Here is a 19,674-nt window from a genome sequence, read left to right as displayed (position 1 = left end):
CTCCCCAGCGGGCGTTGACTGACAGCCCTACGTCAGGGAGGCGGACTCCCGGCGACATACGCTGCTTGCGTCACACATTCGGACCGCCCAGCCCATCAGCCCACGTGAGCCCGCCGCCCTGCCTCGGGCGATTCTTCTCGCACGGCTCCAATATGGCGGGGGTGGGCGGGGACAAGAGCTTTGGAAACCCGCTCTAGCCCGGGGTGAAAGGGCGCGGCCGCGGGGCGGAAGTGACGAGTGCTGCGGGGCGGAAGTGCTGCGGCTGGCGGGATAGCAGGGGCGGCCCACATGCTCAGGTTAGTGTCAGCCGGTGACCGGGGCAGGGGCTGGTCCAGGGCTGTTCCCCTCGGGGCGGCGGGGAGCCGCGTTTGCCCAGGGGGCGAAGGGCGGGGCTGAGAGGGGACAGGCAACAGGAGCAGATCTCCCGCTCCGCACGCGGCCTGGGTCACCGGTGCGTGGGCAGCAGTAAAACCCCGCGGGGGGGGGGTTTCCGTCCGTCCGTCCTGCGCCCGGGAAGCGTGTGTCAGACAGAGACAGAAAGTTTCACTTCGTTCCTTGTTAGAAACCACCCCCCCCGCCCCGCGTCTCATTCCGGAGCGGAGCGCCCTGATGCTGCCCGTTTCCTTCCTTCCCTGCCGCCCGCCCGCCCGGCCCCCAGCAGATCGCAGCCAGGGGCCAGTCCTCCCCGCCGCCCCCCACCACCCGGAGAGACACCCATGTGCCTAGTAACCACCAGAAACACAGTGGTTCGCAGTAATGCTGTGGTGGGAGAGTGCTGGGTCAAAGCCGGCAAAAGTCTGAGATTTAGGGTTATCCTTTCAGAGATAAATTGGAAGTGACCCGCCAAGGGAAGGAAAAATTCTAACCCTCCCTCCCCCATCACCACCAGGGGACCCTTTAAGGGATATAAAAGTGCTATTGAAGATTATATAGGCACTCTCTGCTATTACTGAGAAATTGGAGATGCTTAGGGTATGTTCACACTGCAGTTAAAAACCCATAGCTGGTCCCCTGCCAGCTGATTCAGGCTTGTGAGGGCTAAGGAGCTGTTTAATTGTGGTGTAGATGTTTGGACTCACGCTGGAGCCCAACCTATAGGACCCTGTCAGGGCTGAGGGTCCCAGAGTTTGGGCTTGAGCCCAGACCACAGTTGAACAGCTCCTTAGGCTGAGCCTGAGTCAGCTGGCGTGGGCATGCAGTGGGTGTTTAATTACAGTGTAGACCAGGGGTAGGCAACCTATGGCATGGGTGCTGAAGGTGGCACATGAGCTGATTTTCAGTGGCACTCACACTGCCTGGGTCCTGGCCACTGATCCGGGGGGGCTCTGCATTTTAATTTAATTTTAAATGAAGCTTCTTAAGCATTTTAAAAACCTTATTTACTTTACATACAACAATAGTTTAGTTATATATTATAGACTTATAGAAAGAGACCTTCTAAAAATGTTAAAATGTATTACTGGCGCGCAAAACCTTAAATCAGAGTGAATAAATGATGATTCGGTACACCACTTCTGAAAGGTTGCCGACCACTGGTGTAGACATACCTAGCTACTATCTTGGACACATGTTGACCTAAAAGGGACATGTAGTCACAGATGTGAGAAATAAAGCTTGCTAGGACATATCAGTTTTGCCCTGGCTTATGAATGTATGTTGGAATGTTATGTATGTTTAGATTTACAACAAATAGTTGGAAAATGGGCACTTATCCTAAATTTTTGGTGCCACGGACAATGTTTTGAAAGCACAACAAAACATTAACCACCCTCTTCCTCCAACCAGCAGCAACCTCCAGCACATACAGTAGCAATAAATTTCACCATATGGTGAATATCATTATATAATCATAACTAACCTGTCTGTGAGTTATTTTGACAAATTATTTTTCAGACCAAGAGCCATTTACTTCTACATGTTCTAACCTAAGCCTATTTTTATAATCGGTCTCAAAATCTTCACATAGAATGACTTGTTTACCAAAACCCCATCAATGTTGCGTACTCTGAAAAAACTGCTGAGTACTTTAGTTTATTCTACTGTAATCTATTAACAGCAGATCTCTTCCTTTATTTGAACATTTGGCCCTCTGCAGTAACTTTTGAGGCTTCCGTTACCCCAAAGACCCAATCGATAGTGTAGGGGCACTAATTTTTCCTAAGGCATTCACTGTTACCTGGTCCAAATGCAGGTATTAAATATTCTGTGACCAATATAAACCTCATTTTTTCTCCTGCAGGTGGCCCATTCAGCAGGCCCTCTTCCAGAGTTAGACTGGTTATAGCCCAGGATATTTGGCTACCTATACTGTTGATTACAGGCTACAATTACCACCCCCCTCTCCATATCTGTCATGGGTTTTTTTTTTGGAGTCAGTTGCCACAGTCTGTGGGATGAAAAAAGCCTTTCATGAGGGGCAATACGACACAGCACACATTGGTTTAGTATCTATTGGGTTTCCGGGAAACTGGGCGGGCAGAAGCCCGCCCAATGCTAAAGGATCCCCCTCCCCCCCAGCCTAAGGTGAGGATCCACAAGGCCTCAGAAACCCACTAATTTTGGGGGACAACTAATAAAAGAACAGGGACAGGAGTGCGGTCAAAGGGTCATAAGAAGGGAGCCTGACGGGGACACCGAGCAGAGAACCCCGGACAGCGCCCACTGCTCCTCAAAGGCGTCAAGGGAGCCAGTGGACGCCGCCCAGAGGAGCTCCGCCCGGATATGTGAACGGACTAAGGACCGGAAACAAGCCCCACAGTCACAGGAGTCTCCATTGGCCAACCGCCTCTCCCTGGTCGCGTAGATGGCCATTTTGATAGATAAATAGCTCAGTTAGTCTTTCATTGACTTTGATTTAGAGCACTAATGCTGTGACCTTCCTTGATCTCTGCACTGCCATGAGGGAGGCCTGCCTGAGTGCAGTTCTCTGCCTCGCTCCCTTCACTCCCCCACTTCAAGCCCAGCAGGACAGGGCTGGAGGTGTTGTGGAGAGAGCGTGCTCAGCCTCTGGCTGGAGGAAGCACTTTATGTTGCCCTGTAGTGATCCTTTGTCTGATTTAGAAGCTGTGATTGAGGGGCGGGTCTCTTCTGGTCCACTTTGGTGACTAAGATGGTAATCTCCATTGAAAGGAGTTAACAATGTCATATTGGGGCTGGGGAAAATAAGAGACCTTGGGGTTCAGAGACTCCTCACAATCAGAGAGGAATTTTCCTACACTCCGGTATGTATGGGGTGCCCTTCCTCATTTATTAGCTACATCTAAATCAGAGCTGCTGTCTTACCACTTACAGGCCGCTTATAGTTTTCCTTCTGTTCATGCTCCCACAGTATAAGTACAGTTCATCTGGCACCTAATCAGAAATCACCATGGTAGTGGCTCACATCAAATCAGCAAATATTTTCAGACAGATGTCTTAAACTGAGTCAGTACCTATCACCAAAGTGGGAGGTGAATTTAGGAGTTGCTGGAAGAAATTTTCTAAGTATGGGATGCTCCAGTAATGAAGTTGTATGCTACACAAAAACCTCTCAAATCAACAACTTCCAATTGTTTTGTATCCAGTGAGAGGAGGGACAGATGGACCCGCTCACTTAACAGACTTCAATGCTGATTCTGGGAAGCTTTGCAACTCTTAGGCCTGGTCTACACTGGGGGGGGGGGGGAAGACGATCTAAGGTACGCAATTTCAACTACGTGAATAGCGTAGCTGAAGTCGAAGTACCTTAGCTCGAATTACTTACCCGTCCTCACGGCGCGGGGTCGACGTCCGTGGCTCCCCCGTTGACTCCGCTACCGCCACTCGCTCCGGTGGAGTTCCGGAGTCGACGGGAGCGCGTTCGGGGTTCGATATATCGCGTCTAGATGAGACGCAATATATCGAACTCCGAGAAATTGATTGCTACCCGCCGATCCGGCGGGTAGTGAAGACGTACCCTTAGAAACATATCCATTTACCATTATAATGGTAAATATTGCCTCATCATTGGGGCCCTACCAAATTCACAGTCCATTTTGATCAGTTTCATGGCCAGAGGATTCTAAAATTGATCAGTTTCAGATGTTTACATCTGAAATTTCAGGGTGTTGTAAGCGGGGGGGGGGGGGGGTCCCTTTTCTGGCAGTGGGGATTCGCAGCTAGGAGCCCCCGCAGCTGGGGTGCTTCCAGCAGCAGGGGGAAATCACAAGTCTTCTCCAGCTGCAGGAACCTCTGGGTCTGCTGCCCAGCCCCACAGCTTCCTGCAGCTGGGGGAGGCACATAGAGGTGGGTCTGGTCTCTCCCTGAGAATGGTTGTGAAGGAGAAGGACAAGTCCTGCTCTCCCCCAGCCTGGTGAGGACTTGCAGCTAGGAGCCCCACAGCTGGGGTGCTCCCAGCAGCAAGGGAGAGATCAGATTTCACTGGGAAGGTCTTATTTCATGGTCAGGGACACCTCTTTCAGGGCTGTGAAATTGGTAGGGACGTACTCATCATCTACAGCAAAGATACATGGATCTACTTTTGGTGTCAAATATGGCTCCTACTAGCCTTACTCTCCACTCACATGCTTGGCGATCCTAACAGAAGAGACCTGGTTGGCTCACTTCAACACCTGTAACAAAACATCGTTAAACTAGGGAAATACAACCTAGATGGAGCTACTATAAGGTGGGTGCATAAGTGGTTGGAAAATCATTCCAGAGAGTAGTTATCAGTGGTTCACAGTCATGTTGGAAGGACATAACGAGTGGGGTCCCGCAGGGATCAGTCCTGGGTCTGGTTCTGTTCAATATCTCCGTCAATGATTTAGATTATGGAATAGAGAGTACACTTATAAAGTTTGCAGACGATACCAAGCTGGGAGGGGTTGCAAGTGCTTTGGAGGATAGAATTAAAATTCAAAATGATCTGGACAAACTGGAGAAATGGTCTGAAGTAAATAGGATGAAATTCAGTAAGGACAAATGCAGATTACTCCATTTAGGAAGGAACAATCAGTTGCACACATACAAAATGGGAAATGACTGCCTAGGAAGGAGTACTGTGGAAAGGGATCTGGGGGCCATAGTGGATCACAACCTAAATATGAGTCAATGGTGTAATGCTGTTGCAAAAAAAAGCAAACGTCATTCTGAGATGTATTAGCAGAAGTATTCTAAGGAAGACACAAGAAGTAATTCTTCTGCTCTACTCCACGCTGATTAGGCCTCAGCTGGAGTATTGTGTCCAGTCTGGGCACCACATTTCAAGAAGGATGTGGACAAATTGGAGAAAGTCCAGAGAAGATCAACAAAAAATGATTAAAGGTCTAGAAAACATGATCTATGAGGGAAGATTGAAACAATTGGGTTTGTTTAAACTGCAGAATAGAAGACAGAGGGGACATGATAACAGTTTTCAAGTACATAAAAGGTTGTTACAAGGAGGGAGATTGTTCTTCTTAACCTCTGAGGGTAGGACAAGAAGCAATGGGCTTAAATTGCATCAAGGGCAGTTTAGGTTGGACATTAGCAAAAACTTCCTGATTGTCAGAGTGGTTAAGCATTGGAATAAACTGCCTAGGGAGGTTGTGGAATCTCCATCATTGGGGATTTTTAAGAGCAGGTTGGACAAACACCTGTCAGGGATGGTCTAGATAATACTTCATCCTGCCTTGAGTGCAGAGGACTGCACTAGATGACCTCTCAAGGTCCTTTCCAGTTCTATGAATCTCCTACACCTGTTCCCATCCCTCCTGTCATATCTAGTCTAAAGCACTGGTCTCCAGGACGTTTATAGATCATTACTTTCTATCAACAGTGCTGGTAGGTGTTTTACCAATAATAATTATAATAAAAAAATGTATATATGGACATTCCTAAGTGTGGCAGATAACTGTGTATTAAGGTTCTTGTAGTGCAGATGGAGGCCTGAGTTGCAAGGCAATTGGGACCAGTCTTTAAGTCCCTGCTGCACTGGGTTCAGAGCTCCACTAGCAGCAATATGGTTATTGCTGGCAATGTTCTAGCATGCTTTTTCTGCCAGCTGAGAGAAGGGCTTCCTTACTCTCTGACAGCTGTGCAAACCAAACTGTACTGCAGTCCTCCTGTAGGTAGTCTGGTGAATGGTCTAGATCAGGGGTCGGCAACCTTTCAGAAGCGGTGTGCCCAGTCTTCATTTATTCACTGTAATTTAAGGTTTCGTGTGCCAGTAATACATGTTAACGTTTTAGAAGATCTCATTCTATAAGTCTGTAATATATAACTAAACTATTGGTGTATGTAAAGTAAATACGTTTTTTAAAACAGGACCCAGGCAGTATGAGTGCCACAAAATTAGCTCACGTGCCGCCTTCGGCACACATGCCATAGGTTGCCTACCCCTGGTCTAGATAGAATAAAAGTATTGGGAAAAAATAATCCCGTGCTCGCTACTCCTGCCCACCTCCGAACATCAAATGTATTTAAACCATTTCTGGCTCATCCACACCAAACTGGGCAAACTGGTTACAACATGGATAGAATAGGGAATGTGGGTGTTCAAGGCTTAAGCCTGGTTCCAGAACAAGATTAAATTCTCATCCACACGATATCTGTGATGTTATATTGTTACTCAGCACTCTAAGGAGCGGTAGTTACACCCATGCTGAGGGGAGTGGCTTTGGCTTGTTCCAGAAACCCCTCTCTCTTTCTGAATGTCTTCTGTGGCTGGCTTTCACCCCACAGTGTCTGATGTTTTTTGTCTGGACTGTTCTAAAGTGACTATGTGACCCCATTATTTTCAGATGGTGAAAGTAATGCACAGAATAGCCAGGTAGGCATGTGTAAATCTGAGTGCTGAAGGCAGGGCAAGGATGGAGGAATTGGTGAGGGATTTATTTGAGGGGCATCTGCAACACATTTTGATTCTAACCAGTTTGTTTCTGATACTCTAGCACCATTATAATTTGGGCTTTGATGGTCTTTGAAGTCCATTATGGTAGAGCATGAAGTCCTGGATTTCTGATGTCATGTGGTGCTGCTTATGCATATCATAGGGAGAACCAGTCAATCAAAATGAGATTATTGCAGCCCTTGCTGTGGCAGAGAGCTCCATAAATAAACTACAAGCATGTGTGCTTGTGTCATGAAGTGAAGAAGTGTCTAAATAAGTCACAGGTGTTGTAGTGCCGTTGGAAGGAAGCCAGACTGTAAGGCAGCATTCTGCCTTCTCCCTTTAAAGGCAATCCAGCACCAATACATGCTGTTTTGTGATATAAAATCATGCTCTCTTGTGTTTACAAAGAACATAGCACAATGTTACCTCCCTATTGCCTAATATCGGGCAGCCTCATTCCAGGGCCCCCAAAAACCTGCCAGCAGCCACTCATGGGACCTTTGCTGGCAGTCTCAGAGGAGAAGCCAAGGAATTTCCTCCTTGCTCCTAGAGATGGTTCTGTTGGCAGGGTAGCACAGGGAATTTCACCCTGCTGTTGCCTATGCTGTAGGCCATTGTGTTCAAACTTGGGTGTCTAAAATTTGGCACCAAAATCCTCCTTTAGGCATCAAAGGGGTCTGACAGTCAGAGGTGCTGAGCACTCACAAGTACCATTGAAGTTAATGGGATCTGAGGGTCCTCAGCACCTCTGAAAATCTACTTTATTAGGCACCTAAAGATAGCCACTTGAATCTAAACATTTTTGCCTAACTTCTTGTCTTTTTTTTTTCAAAATAGAGAGGTTTTAGCCCCCCTCCCCCACATAATGGCTGCATTTATATGGGTCTTTGGATAAAGAACAGTGAGAGAATGGGATGGATCCATCCCTAGTCTAATGCCATTGAAGTCAATGGTGTTCTACCAGGGTGAACTGTGTCCCCTATTCCAGCTATTTCCTTCTAATAGATTCAATACAGGTGATCCAAATATAGATTATTTAGATTGTAAATATAGAGTTGAGTTATTTCCTATAGCATCCTTCTCCCCAAACATTAAATCCCAGGCTGAAGGCCAGTGACAGAGGGTGGGCAAAATTAAGAGGGATAATCAAGGGAGAAATCATTCTTCAGGTGAGATGGAGAGTGAAAGAGGCAGGAAGATATAGGAAAGTTGTTCCAGTTTGCAGGAGCTGCAGAGGAGATGGCTCTTGCACCAAAGGTGGACAGAGAATGGTAAGATTCTGAGAGGAGGTCAATGCTAGATGGGTGGAGAGAGGTGATTGATTCCCAAGAGGGGATTTTATGTTTGTTTGCACCTTCTGAGTGACCTTGCACTAATTTTGATGCTGGAAAGTAGGCTAAATCCAACTACACCACCTCAGGTTAAACGCTAACAGCCTTACACAATTAAAGGCTGCATGCAAAGTTTGTTTTTAAATATCTTGGAAAAGAGCAATGCCTGTTGGCTGGCTGTGTTTGTTGGACTGGTGGTGTTTTGCTCCCAAATGTCTGGCAGAGCAGATATCTGCTTGTCTGGTGGTGCATTGACTGGTAGTGAAGACAAGGTCACAGTTCATTTTCGCCATTAATGGGAAGAATGGTGGTTGGGGTGAATTCAAGAGGGTGGGGTACTGCAGTAAGAGTGTAGGAGAGCTGCGTGTGTCAGAAGGAAATGGGGGGGGGTTCCTCCCCAGAATCCAAGTCTCTAATTTGTTTCCTTTATGTGCACCAGGTACCCTAGGAGTGACACACAGCTCTAGGGCAGGCAGCAAGAGTGAGGAAGCAGGATGTTGTCAAGGCCAAAGCCTGGAGAGTCTGAAGCAGATCTGCTGCGATTTCAGAATCAGTTCCTGGCAGCAAGGGCTTCCCCGGCAGTGAAGGTTGTGAAGAAAGCAGACAAGAGGCGAGGAGCTGGTGGCAGTGGAGATGAGGAGAGACCCCCACTGCAGGACAGCAGGGATGTGGTGTTACTAGACGGTAACTTTCTTTGGGGTGTTGTTACTTTATGTTAATATGGACATCTTCCCCCTTTATCTTTGGGTAATCACCCCCACCTCAGCACTTGTATGCTTTATGCTTTCTACCTCCTTGCCCTCAACATCCATTTGCTTTTCCCCTGCATTTGTATCCTGCTTGTGGTATTCTTCATCCTTACGCCTATATCTAGGATAAAGTGCTTCTCTTACGATCTGTGCTTTTGCTTGCACCTGTCCTCCAACAGCATCCATCAGAGTTATCCCTGCAATACATGTCTGCCTCAAGTGCAATCCTGGCATCGTACATCCATTATCCCTGCAATATTCCATTTGCTTGGACTCATATTTGTAGTAGCTACCTCAGCTGTCTCATGTACATAGCACCAGCTGTTTTACCCTGCATTTAGACTCTCTCCTCAGCGCCTCTGTTAAATTCTCCACACAGTCCTGCCGGCATCCAGCTGTTTTAGTGTGCTATATATTCCTTCCTCTAACATCCATCAGCCTGCCACTGCACTGGTAACAATAAGCAGTTCTATAGTACCTTCGATCATCGAAGTTCCAGGTGCTTTTATAACATCAATGGTTTAAACCTCTCAGCCATTGGTGAGGTAGGGAAATATTGTTCCCACTTTTAGAGATGGAGAGACTGAGACATTGACTTGTTCAAGGTCCCACAGAGAGTCACTGGCAGAGCTGGGACTAGAAGCTTGGTCTCTGGACTCCTCAGCCTGTGCTCTAACTGCAGAACAGTGCTTCCTCTTTGTTTCAGTATGTTGTCTTAGCATTTGTGTGTATTGCCTTTGTACCTCTAGCTTTCCCTTGTGACCTGCAATTTTGAACTCAGTGCTCTTCCCTGTGCACACAGTTCTTTAAAGCCTTTCCCCAGGAGTGATGCCTGTAAATAAATCAGCAATAAAATCTTTGAATACATAAGTTCAAACCCTCTGCTTCTCAGAGAAGTTAAGAATTCAAAACTTACTGCTTCATCATGTTTAATTCTTGCCAAGGTAATAGGCACCTTAAAATACCAGAGCAAGATTTCCTAGTACATATCTAGTCCCTAGAAGATATGAGTAACTCCCGCGCATCATAAATAGCCTCATGGAATGTGCATTGGGGTTCTTTTGTTGTTGTTGTTTTTGCCTCTTCAGACTTTCCTGATGTGCTCCCGGCCCTAACTCCAGCACCCCCAAAGAAGTCCAAGTTCAAAAATGCCTGTGTCCGCTTTGATGATGAGGATCCAGAGGAGCGATTGGAGTGTCATGATCGACACATCACGGCAGTCTTCAGCAAAATCATTGTGCGTTATGTGATTGTGTGTTGTAATAGTGTGTCAGGTTGCTGTGAATAGAGCACTAGGGAGGGAGTGTTATCAGATGGGAGGAAGCCCTTGCTGTCCTAGAGTGTGGTGAATCCAGTAGCTGTGGCACTGCAGTATCCTGGAGCACCTTGAGAAGAGCGAACTGTTTGTGTGTGCACAGGCAAGAAGTAGTTTGTTTAGTTCCTTCTGTTTTTCTTGTCTGCAGGAACGAGACACAAGCGTGGCAGCTGTGACCATGCCAGTGCCCACTGGAGACCCGTTTCCCAGAGCGTTTCACCGGTCTGAAATAAAAAATGAGGTCAGAAATGCAGCTTCACCCGAGTCTTCCCTCACTTTCTTCTTTAACTACCAGAATTTCCCACTGTAGAGCAGAATGCCTGCCAACAGTATTGGTGCTTCTCTGTGCTATAAGCAGGCAGCTCAGCATGCTGGAGATCAGGAGCTAACTCCCATATCTACTGAATTTCCTCCTTATCACAAGAAAGAGCTGTCCTGCCAAATCAGAGTCAGGGGTTGCCTTGTATCCTACAACTAAATGAGACTGAATTCCCCTAATCTAGAAAGAGAGAGGTCCCTTCAGAGCTGTTTGCTGAGGAAGCGTGGGAGAATCCAGGTCTCACCATGTACATGGCCTGTTCTGTTCTGTTTTGTTTTTTAATCAGCGAAAACACCATATTCTATTAATAAAGTATAAAAGACTTTAATGATTGGATTTATACCAGTTCTCCAGGGGGTGGTACTTCTTCACAAACCCTCTTGTCAGGTCATTTGCATTTGTATCTGTTGCAGCTTTCTGGGTTTTGATTTAGTTTGGCCTGAAATCTGCTAGAGAAGCTAGAATCAGGAGCAGTAGCTTCTGTCAACCTAGTTTTGCAGTAACAGGAGGCGCAGGCTAAGAAAACAAAATTGAGCGAGAGTGGGATCCAGTTTCTGGGGCGATGACACATGATGGATGTGCTGGTGCATCTGAAGAGATGGCGTTTTAGAGGGAAGCCTATTAAAAAGGAATAGCTTCTATTAAACCATCAAGTTTTTTACTATAAATATGTAAGCATATGGAAGCAACTTCTTAGAGCTTTATTTTAATGGACTCTCATTTTTTAGGCACTCTTCTCCCGTCACTGGGCAAGAGAAGTGCAGGAGTCCTGTTTCCTTAGTGTGCATGGATTGCCTTCCTTAGCACAAGCAGCGCATTAATTTAGCCAGGATTATTTTAGCATCACTCGCCCACTTATTACTGTGTAAATCTTCTCACCCCACTGCAGTCCAATAATCTTGTAAGAAGCCTGTTCCAGGCATGTGGTGAGTACAGTACAACCCCCACTTATCCTCAGAAATGCAAAGCATTCAGATAAGCAGGGTTTCAGATTAACTGGACATCGTGAGCTGTTGTGCTCATTGATATTGAGGTGTATCTGCTTTCTGATTTGCCAGAGTTCACCTATAATTAAACCCAGTTACCTCTAATCAGCAAACAACCAGGGCAATTATTTTTCTCCTTCTGTTCTACCTTCAAACAATACAGTAGAAAACTGTCATGCATGTGCAGGAGAGAGAGCAGACACTGGTATTTATTTCCCTCATAAATGTCCTGTTCTAAACCCCCTGTTTTGGAAACATGTTTGTAGAGTGTATACCCGGTTGTCTGTGATATGAGGGTGAGGGCATCTGGAGACGAGGTAGTGTTGATCTGGGAATTTATCTTCCTACAGGTGAAGGTGGAATCTGGAAGAAAAAGTATCTTTGCACAGAAGATAGCTGCTAAGAGAGCAGCTGAAGAGGCTGTGACAGCTCCACCTGCTGTTGAGACTAGGCATACACACAGAAAATTAGCAGTTCCAGGTGCCATCTGTTCCCCTGGATCAGCAGAGGAGGAGCCACTCCACAGCACTAAGGATAGTGAGTCATGAAGCCTCTGTCTGTCTCAACTGTCATACTGAAATAGCCGCCAGTAATATAGATTGGGTTGTTCTTCTGTGTGTCTAATGTTAAATGGCTGGTGACTCTCAGATGGTCAGCTGTAGTGGTGGGAAGCCTAGGGTTTCTTCCGATAGGCCATTCTGCCCATACTTAGCTCCTCTCCATCTGCCTCCTCCCCCTCCCCCCACTCCCAAATGCTCAATACACAAGGCTTTTAGCCGCTGTGGAGACAGTACAAAACATGATTGGTACTGTTACAGAGATATTACTTAAAACTGTTTGAAGAGCAGTCCAATGCCTGCAGGATTTCCAGTTTACAGTATTAGAGATGCTTTGGTATTGTATGGAGCAGATAGAATGTGCTGTCCTTCCAGACAAAAATAATTGAATCCTTGAGGCCATGTCCTTGTGGGATGGACCAGTTGAAGGATCTAATTCACTATCTGATAAAATGAGAATTTTATACCACTGTTAGGCTCATTCCATTTAACTCTTTCTTTAAGAAGGGAGTTAGATTGGCAGATAGCTGGAGTTTGCTCAGGGCATGATCCATCTGCATACTTAGAGCTCTGACAATATATATATTTTTTAAATTTTGGCAGGCTCTAGTGCAGAGCATGTGTGTGTGAATGCGCATGTGCACAAAATGTGCCTCAAAAAGCAAATTCCTTCTCCCAGCTCTTTGGTGCGCATGGGCATTTTTTCCCACTGCTAAGGGATCCCATGGACTGATGCAGAGTGGGACAGAGCCATGGACTTGTCGTCTTTCTTTCTGTGCCTGCCTTGTGATTTGTGCCTCAAGAGATAGTATGAGATAGCATTTCCTGGCCCTCAAACAGGAATGCAAGAGGATAGAAGCAGCAAATAATCCTGTGGCACCTTATAGACTAACAGACGTTTTGCAGCATGAGCTTTCGTGGGTGAATACCCACTTCTTCGGATGCAAGAGGATAGAAAGTTCTTGTAGCATTTCTTTCTATCTGCACAAGGGCCAGATACAATATCTGACATTCAAAAAACAGTAAACAGAAAAGTGTATCCATTTGGCTCATCCCAGAAGTCTGCAAACAGTGTCAAATCAATAGCTTTTCCTCTCTAAGTAACTTTAACCTAAGATAGCACCAAAACAGAAGAATGAAGTCAGTAGCGCTTTGGTGTGAAAATGTTCCTTGTCTATGACAAAATGCCCTATTTTGGGGATCAGTTTGTCTATTTCCAGTTTGTAGTAGTGGCTCAGACCCAGTTGAAAACAGTATTTCATGTTTTTAATGGTATTTTATGTTTATCACAAGCTAAATATGAGTCAATAGTGTAACACTGTTGCAAAAAAAAGTGAACATTATTCTGGGATGTATTAGCAACTGTGGGGTAAGCAAGACATGAGAAGTAATTCTTCTGCTCTACTTCAGTTGAGGCCTAATCAGCGTGGAGTATTGTGTCCAGTTCTGGGTGCCACCTTTCAGGAAAGATTTGGACAAATTGGCGAAAGTCCAGAGAAGAGCTACAAAAGTGATTAAAGGTCTAGAAAACATGACCAACTGAAAAAATTGGGTTTGTTTAGTCTGGAGAAGAGAAGACTGAGAGGGGACAAAATAGTTTTCAAGCACATAAAAGGTTGTTACAAGGAAGAGGGAGAAAAATTGTTCTTAATCTCTGAGGATAGGACAAGAAGCAATGGGCTTAAATTGAAGCAAGGACAGTTTAGGTTGGACATTAGGAAAAACTTCCTAACTGTCAGGGTGGTTATGCACTGGAATAAATTGCCTAGGGAGGTTATAGAATCTTCATCATTGGGGATTTTTAAGAGCAGGTTGGACAAACACCTGTCAGGGATGGTCTAGATAATACTTCATCCTGCCTTGAATGCAGAGGACTGGACTAGATGACCTCTCGAGGTCCATTCCAGTTCTATGCTTCTATAATTCTGTAATCAAGGAGAAGAAAATCAGTAGATTAGCAGTCCCCAACCTTTTAGGGCAAATGTGTCTGTTTAGCAGACTTTCACCTGTTAATTTATGTGCTGTTTGTTTATGTGCACTCTAACCTGCAGTGTGGTTTGGGTAGTGCTCCATATTTTACAATCATGAGAACAGTGTGAGTGTTGGAGATTGCAAAAATGGACAGGCTGGGGGCAGTGGTAGTGTACCAGGGCTTAGCAGAGAACTATTAAACCTGGAGCAGGAACCTAAACGTCAGGTAACAGTGGCTGGAAAAGCTGTAATATGTTATATTCACTGTTACCTTGGATAATAATCCATTGTTAAGTACTGTTTTTATCTGAAACAACTGGAGAGTAGTTGATATCTGTGCAGTGACATGTTTTTGATTTTTTTGATTTTTTTTTTTCAGATTTGGATGAATTAATAATGCTACAGACATTTGACTCACTAATGACTTCTGTTGCTGGATTTTCTAGGCAAACCTGATGATGATGTGAGCATTCTGCGACCTCGTATCATAACTGGAGAGGGTCTTGGAAGCTTGGAGAGTGAGCGGGAAGCTCTGGCTATCCATGAGGAGAACCTACAGAAGTTGCACTCCATGACCCAGGAGGAGATCCTACAGGAGCAGAGGAGGCTGCTGGTTCAGCTGGGTATGAACACCAGTATCCTGCACATGAACACCTTGCTGCCTATTCCAGGCTGGAGGAGGGTGAAGGAGATATAGAGTGTACTGGATAGGCCACAAAGGGATGGAGTAAAGCAGTTGCAGCCAGTATCTTGGGGGCACCCTTAATTCAGAGAGCTGCACTGACCAAACCTCTGAGATGAAATTAGTCTTTATTTCTATCGCTTTTAACAAGACTGTGTAAAAGGAAACCTTTCTTTCTGCACTGTGGAACTCGCCCCCACAGAGTATTAGTGAGGCAGAAGACTTAATACGTTTCAAAAAGCATTTATTTATTTATTTATTTATTTTTGGAATAAAAATACCTGTAGTATCTATGTTTACGCCAAGCAGGATAAAATTACCAGGACTTTCAGTCCTCTGGTTTCAGGGAATGAAACCGGTCAGATCTGTGGGTTGAATTTTATGCCCCCAAAATATAGTGAATTGTCCATGAAGAATGGCTCGCATGGAGGCAAATCCTAAGCCCAGGCTCCAGCCTCAGTTTGTGGCCCGATGCTGGTCAGACACACAGGAGTGGAAGAAAAGAATCCTCCCCTTCACTGCAGAGGGACACTGTGAGGGCTAGTGCAGCCCAGTAGCTAGGTTAGCATCTGTGTCCTTGGTGTGGGAGGAGATCATAAAGCTTCATGCCCAGCTGCACTGTACCCTGTATAGCCCCTTCAGATTGTAGGGATCTTTGCAGCAGGACTATATTGATTCTATCACCGGAGAGACTATGCTGAGGCAGAGCATGATTTTGACCACTGTGTCTTCGTAATCAGTGTCTTTGAATAATATTTATACACATCACTCTAGAATTATTAAGAAAACCCTTTTTCCTTTCTGTGCAGTGAAGTACAGGAAAGCACAACTCTACTCGCGTTAATAGAAATAATGGGTGTTATAAGATGGTCGGACCCGACACACAGTGTTTGATCCAGAGGGATCCCTCACTAAGGGAGGTTTAGATTGAATTGTGGGGTGTGTGAGGGCTGGTCTACACTAAGGGGAAAAATCGATATAAGATACGCAACTTCAGCTACGTGAATAACGTAGCTGAAGTCGAAGTATCTTATATCGATAACTTACCCGTCCTCACGGCGCGGGATCGATGTCCGGGGCTCTCCATGTCGACGCCGCCGGCGGTGGAGTTCCGGAATCGATAGAAGCGCGTTCGGGGATCAATATATCGCGTCTAGATGAGACGCGATATATCGATCCCTGAAAAATCGATCGCTACCCGCCGATACGGCGGGTAGTGTAGACGTAGCCTGAGAGAGAGAGAGAGAGAGAGAGAGAGAGAGACATGGACAGGCTATGGCAGACAGGGGCAAAGGGTAGCTTGTTGTGTCCCGATTTCTTCTGTTCCTTTCTATAAACTGATTTCAAAACATGGAGTACATTTACCAGAGTGAAATTTCCACAAGCCAATGTTAATCTAACAGTATAACTCTCTGCAGGGTTAGAGAATTTCCTAATACCTTGTGCCTCCTCTCCCTGAGTAGTAATCAGTGTGATTGTTGTTGTTCTCTAATAACATTTCACTTCTGTTACCGTCTGTTGGAGGATCTCTCTGCACTTGATAAACACTTAATGAACTGAATCTCACCATGCCCCCATGAGGGATGTAATTATCATTGTTACCACTTGACAGATGTGGAATCTCTCACATAGAGAGGTTATGTGCCTGGCACACGATTATATGACGTCAGTGGCAGGGCTAGGGGTAAAACACAGGTCAGAGTCAGGTGATCTGAGTTTTAGTCTGAAGAATATTCTCTCCCCTCCAAACACCTTCCCCTTCCAAGCACCCTTTCCCCCCAAATCATGAAGAGAGCTGCCAGTGTTTATATGTGGTATATCTTGACACTAGTAAGGTTTTTGATACTGTCTTGCATGATCTTCTCATAAACAAACTAGGGAAATACAACCTAGATCAGGGGTTCTCAAACTGGGGGTTGGGACCCCTCAGAGGGTCGCGAGGTCATTACTTGGGGGGTCATGAGCTGTCAGCCTTCACCCCAAGCCCCACTTGCCTCCAGCATTTATAATGGTGTTAAATGTATTAAAAAGGGTGTTTAATTTATTAGGGGGGGTCGCACTCAGAGGCTTACGATTTAAAAGGGGTCGCCAGTAAAAAAGTTTGAGACCCACTGACCTAGATGGAGTTACTATAAGGTGGTTGAATAACTGTTTGGAAACCCATTCCCAGAGAGTAGTTATTAATAGTTCACAGTCAAGCTGGAAGGGCATATCGAGAGGGGTCCCGCAGGGATCAGTCCTGGGTCCGATTCTGTTCAATATCTTCATCAATGATTTAGATAATGGCTTGGAGAGTACACTTATAAAGTTTAGTATCAGAGGGGTAGCCGTGTTAGTCTGGTTCTGTAGAAGCAGCAAAGAATCCTGTGGCACCTTATAGACTAACAGACGTTTTGCAGCATGAGCTTTCGTGGGTGAATACCCACTTCTTCGGATGCAAGTGCATGATGAAAGCTCATGCTGCAAAACGTCTGTTAGTCTATAAGGTGCCACAGGATTCTTCGCTGCTTATAAAGTTTGCGGATGATATAGGGTGACCAGACAGCAAATGTGAAAAATCGGGACGGGGTGGGGGGTAATAGAAGCCTATATAAGAAAAAGACCCCAAAATCGGGACTGTCCCTATAAAATCGGGACATCTGGTCATCCTAGGATGATACCAAGCTGGGAGGGGCTGCAAGTGCTTTGGAGGATAGGATTAAAATTCAAAATGATCTGGAGAAATGGTCTGAAGTAAATAGGATGAAATGCAATAAGGACAAATGGAAAGTGTTCCTTCCTAAGTGGAGTAATCAGTTGCACACATACAAAATGGAAAATGACTGCCTAGGAAGGGGTACTGCAGAAAGGGATTTGGGGGTCATAGTGGATCACAAGGTAAATATGTGTCAACAGTGTAACACTGTTGCCAAAAAAAAAAAAAAGGCAAACATTATTCTGGGCTGTATTAGCAGGGGTGTTGTAAGCAAGACACGAGAAGTAATTCCGCTCTACTCTGCATTGATTAGGCCTCAATTGGAGTGTTGTGTCCCGTTCTGGGTGCCAGGTTTCAGGAAAGATGTGAACAAATTGGAGAAAGTCCAGAGAAGAGCAACAAAAATGATTAAAGGTCTAGAAAACATGATCTGTTAGGGAAGATTGAAAAAATTGGGTTTGTTTAGTCTGGATAAGAGAAGACTGAGAGGGGACATAACAGTTTCCAAGCACATAAAAGGTTGTTACAAGGAGGAGGGAGAAAAATTGTTCTCCTTAACCTCTGAGGGTAGGACAAGAAGCAATGGGCTTAAATTGCAGCAGGGCGGTTTAGGATGGACATTAGGAAAAAATTCTCAACTGGAGAATAAAGCACTGGAATAAATTGTCTAGGAAGGTTGTGGAATCTCCATTCATTGGAGATTTTTAAGAGCAGGTTAGACAAACACCTGTCAGGGCTGGTCTAGACAATACTTAGTCTTGCCATGAGTACAGGGGACTGGACTAGATGACCTCTTGAGGTCCCTTTTGTTCCTATGATTCTCTGGATGTGAAGTCCATGGCTGATACTAGGGATGGTGATCCAGTTCAGATAAAGAGAACTCTTCTCAACTTATACCCAGAACTTGAACTTAAACTTTGTTGTGGTTCAATAAAACATGAATAATTCTTCTTACTATGTTCTGTGCTTCCTATTCATGTGGAACTCAGGTTGATGTCAATGAGAAATCCATATATAGGGAGAGCAGAATGTCAGAACTGAGATTACCAGGTGGATCTGAGAGCAAAGTTTTCTCCGTGATTAATAGTGTGACTTGTATGTGCCTTTTTTGTAATACAGGGGGCAAATTACTTTGTTTATATTTGCAAACTGGGAGAATTAATAGAATTTTGGGTCTTTTCCCTGCCTTGAAAGACATTTATCAGATCAGTTCTTCCTGTCATTTTGACAACCAGTTGTCCCCATCTTACATGATCAAGAGGTCCTGAAGCAGTAAGTGCCTTACAGAGGATCACCAAGAGCATTTGGGACTGGAGTAAAAAAGACTAGAACATAAATAGTAGGAGTTAGACCAAGAAGCGTTTTGATGACTCAATTTCGCTGTTCTATTTGTCTGTGATTACTTTCAGATCCCAGCTTAGTTGCTTTCTTAAAGTCACGACATGGTGTTGACGAAGGCCAGGAGAGACGAGCGAAGCCTGGACATCCAGAACCTGGGACTGAATCTCAGCATGGTGCAGAGGAGACTGTGAAGGATTTCTCTGTAGGGGCGTCAGGCATGGAGGAGTCTGTGCGGCCTGAAAAAGATACAAGAATGGAAATCACAGGTAACAAAACTTGTACTTGGTGGCATGCTAGACCTAATTATGTGGCAAGATTGTCTGTTTTTCTGAATCATTCCAGTGCTGAATTCTGCAGCAATTCGTTAAATACCCAAATTAGCCTTTGCTCAGAAGTTTTTGAAGAAATCAAATTTTGGGTCCAAGTGGAACACCACCACTTATTTTAATTTGAGCTCCATGCATTGCAAGGGTGCTTTTTTTTAATACAATGTGGCCGGTAAATGGGGAGAACCCATTAATCTCTGTAACTCATTCAAAGATGCATTGAGAGGAAATGCGTTTTATAGGGTGAGCCTCCTTGATCTTCTGAGTAGGGAAAGGAAAGGTCAGAGTGTGGCAAAAAGAAACAGAGAGGCAGCTGCTGCTGGAATAGCTTTCTTTAAATGGCACCGCTACTTCATGAAGAGCTGCTTTCTCTGGGGATGACTGATGCCCTTTGCTGCTGATTCATTTGTAGCATGGCCCAGGGATGTCAGCAACCACTGTTGAAGCGCAGTGAATCCGCACAACTACAGGGTGGGTATTTACAGCCTTTGGGGCTCGGCTTCTGCCTTCAAGAGTTCAGCTCTTGTGGAAGGTGCAGGCCCTACTTATAAGACAAGATGTCAGTGGGAA

The 19,674-nt window shown here is 45.2% G+C and overlaps 1 protein-coding gene across 3 annotated transcripts in view; it reads left to right on the top strand.

Moving 5' to 3' along the window:
* The first annotated feature begins 150 nt into the window (after positions 1-150).
* RPAP1 (RNA polymerase II associated protein 1) overlaps positions 151-19,674 on the top strand; it is a 54,012-nt gene continuing 34,488 nt past the window's right edge. For 2 of the 3 annotated variants that reach the window (XM_045015749.1, XM_045015747.1), the window contains exons 1-7: positions 151-296; positions 8,603-8,847; positions 10,001-10,149; positions 10,376-10,468; positions 11,883-12,069; positions 14,507-14,683; positions 18,847-19,044. In XM_045015749.1, the coding sequence (XP_044871684.1) occupies positions 8,658-8,847; positions 10,001-10,149; positions 10,376-10,468; positions 11,883-12,069; positions 14,507-14,683; positions 18,847-19,044 (994 nt within the window). In that variant the 5' untranslated portion in view covers positions 151-296; positions 8,603-8,657. Of the gene's footprint in view, positions 297-8,081; positions 8,104-8,602; positions 8,848-10,000; positions 10,150-10,375; positions 10,469-11,882; positions 12,070-14,506; positions 14,684-18,846; positions 19,045-19,674 lie in introns of those variants that run through there. The other variant, XM_045015748.1, reaches the window with a different exon arrangement.

This window comes from Mauremys mutica, chromosome 4 (assembly GCF_020497125.1).
Source record: "Mauremys mutica isolate MM-2020 ecotype Southern chromosome 4, ASM2049712v1, whole genome shotgun sequence".
In the NCBI taxonomy this organism is placed as follows: domain Eukaryota; kingdom Metazoa; phylum Chordata; order Testudines; family Geoemydidae; genus Mauremys; species Mauremys mutica.
Note: the sequence above shows the minus strand (reverse complement) of the source record. Positions and strands in the feature narration are given on the sequence as shown.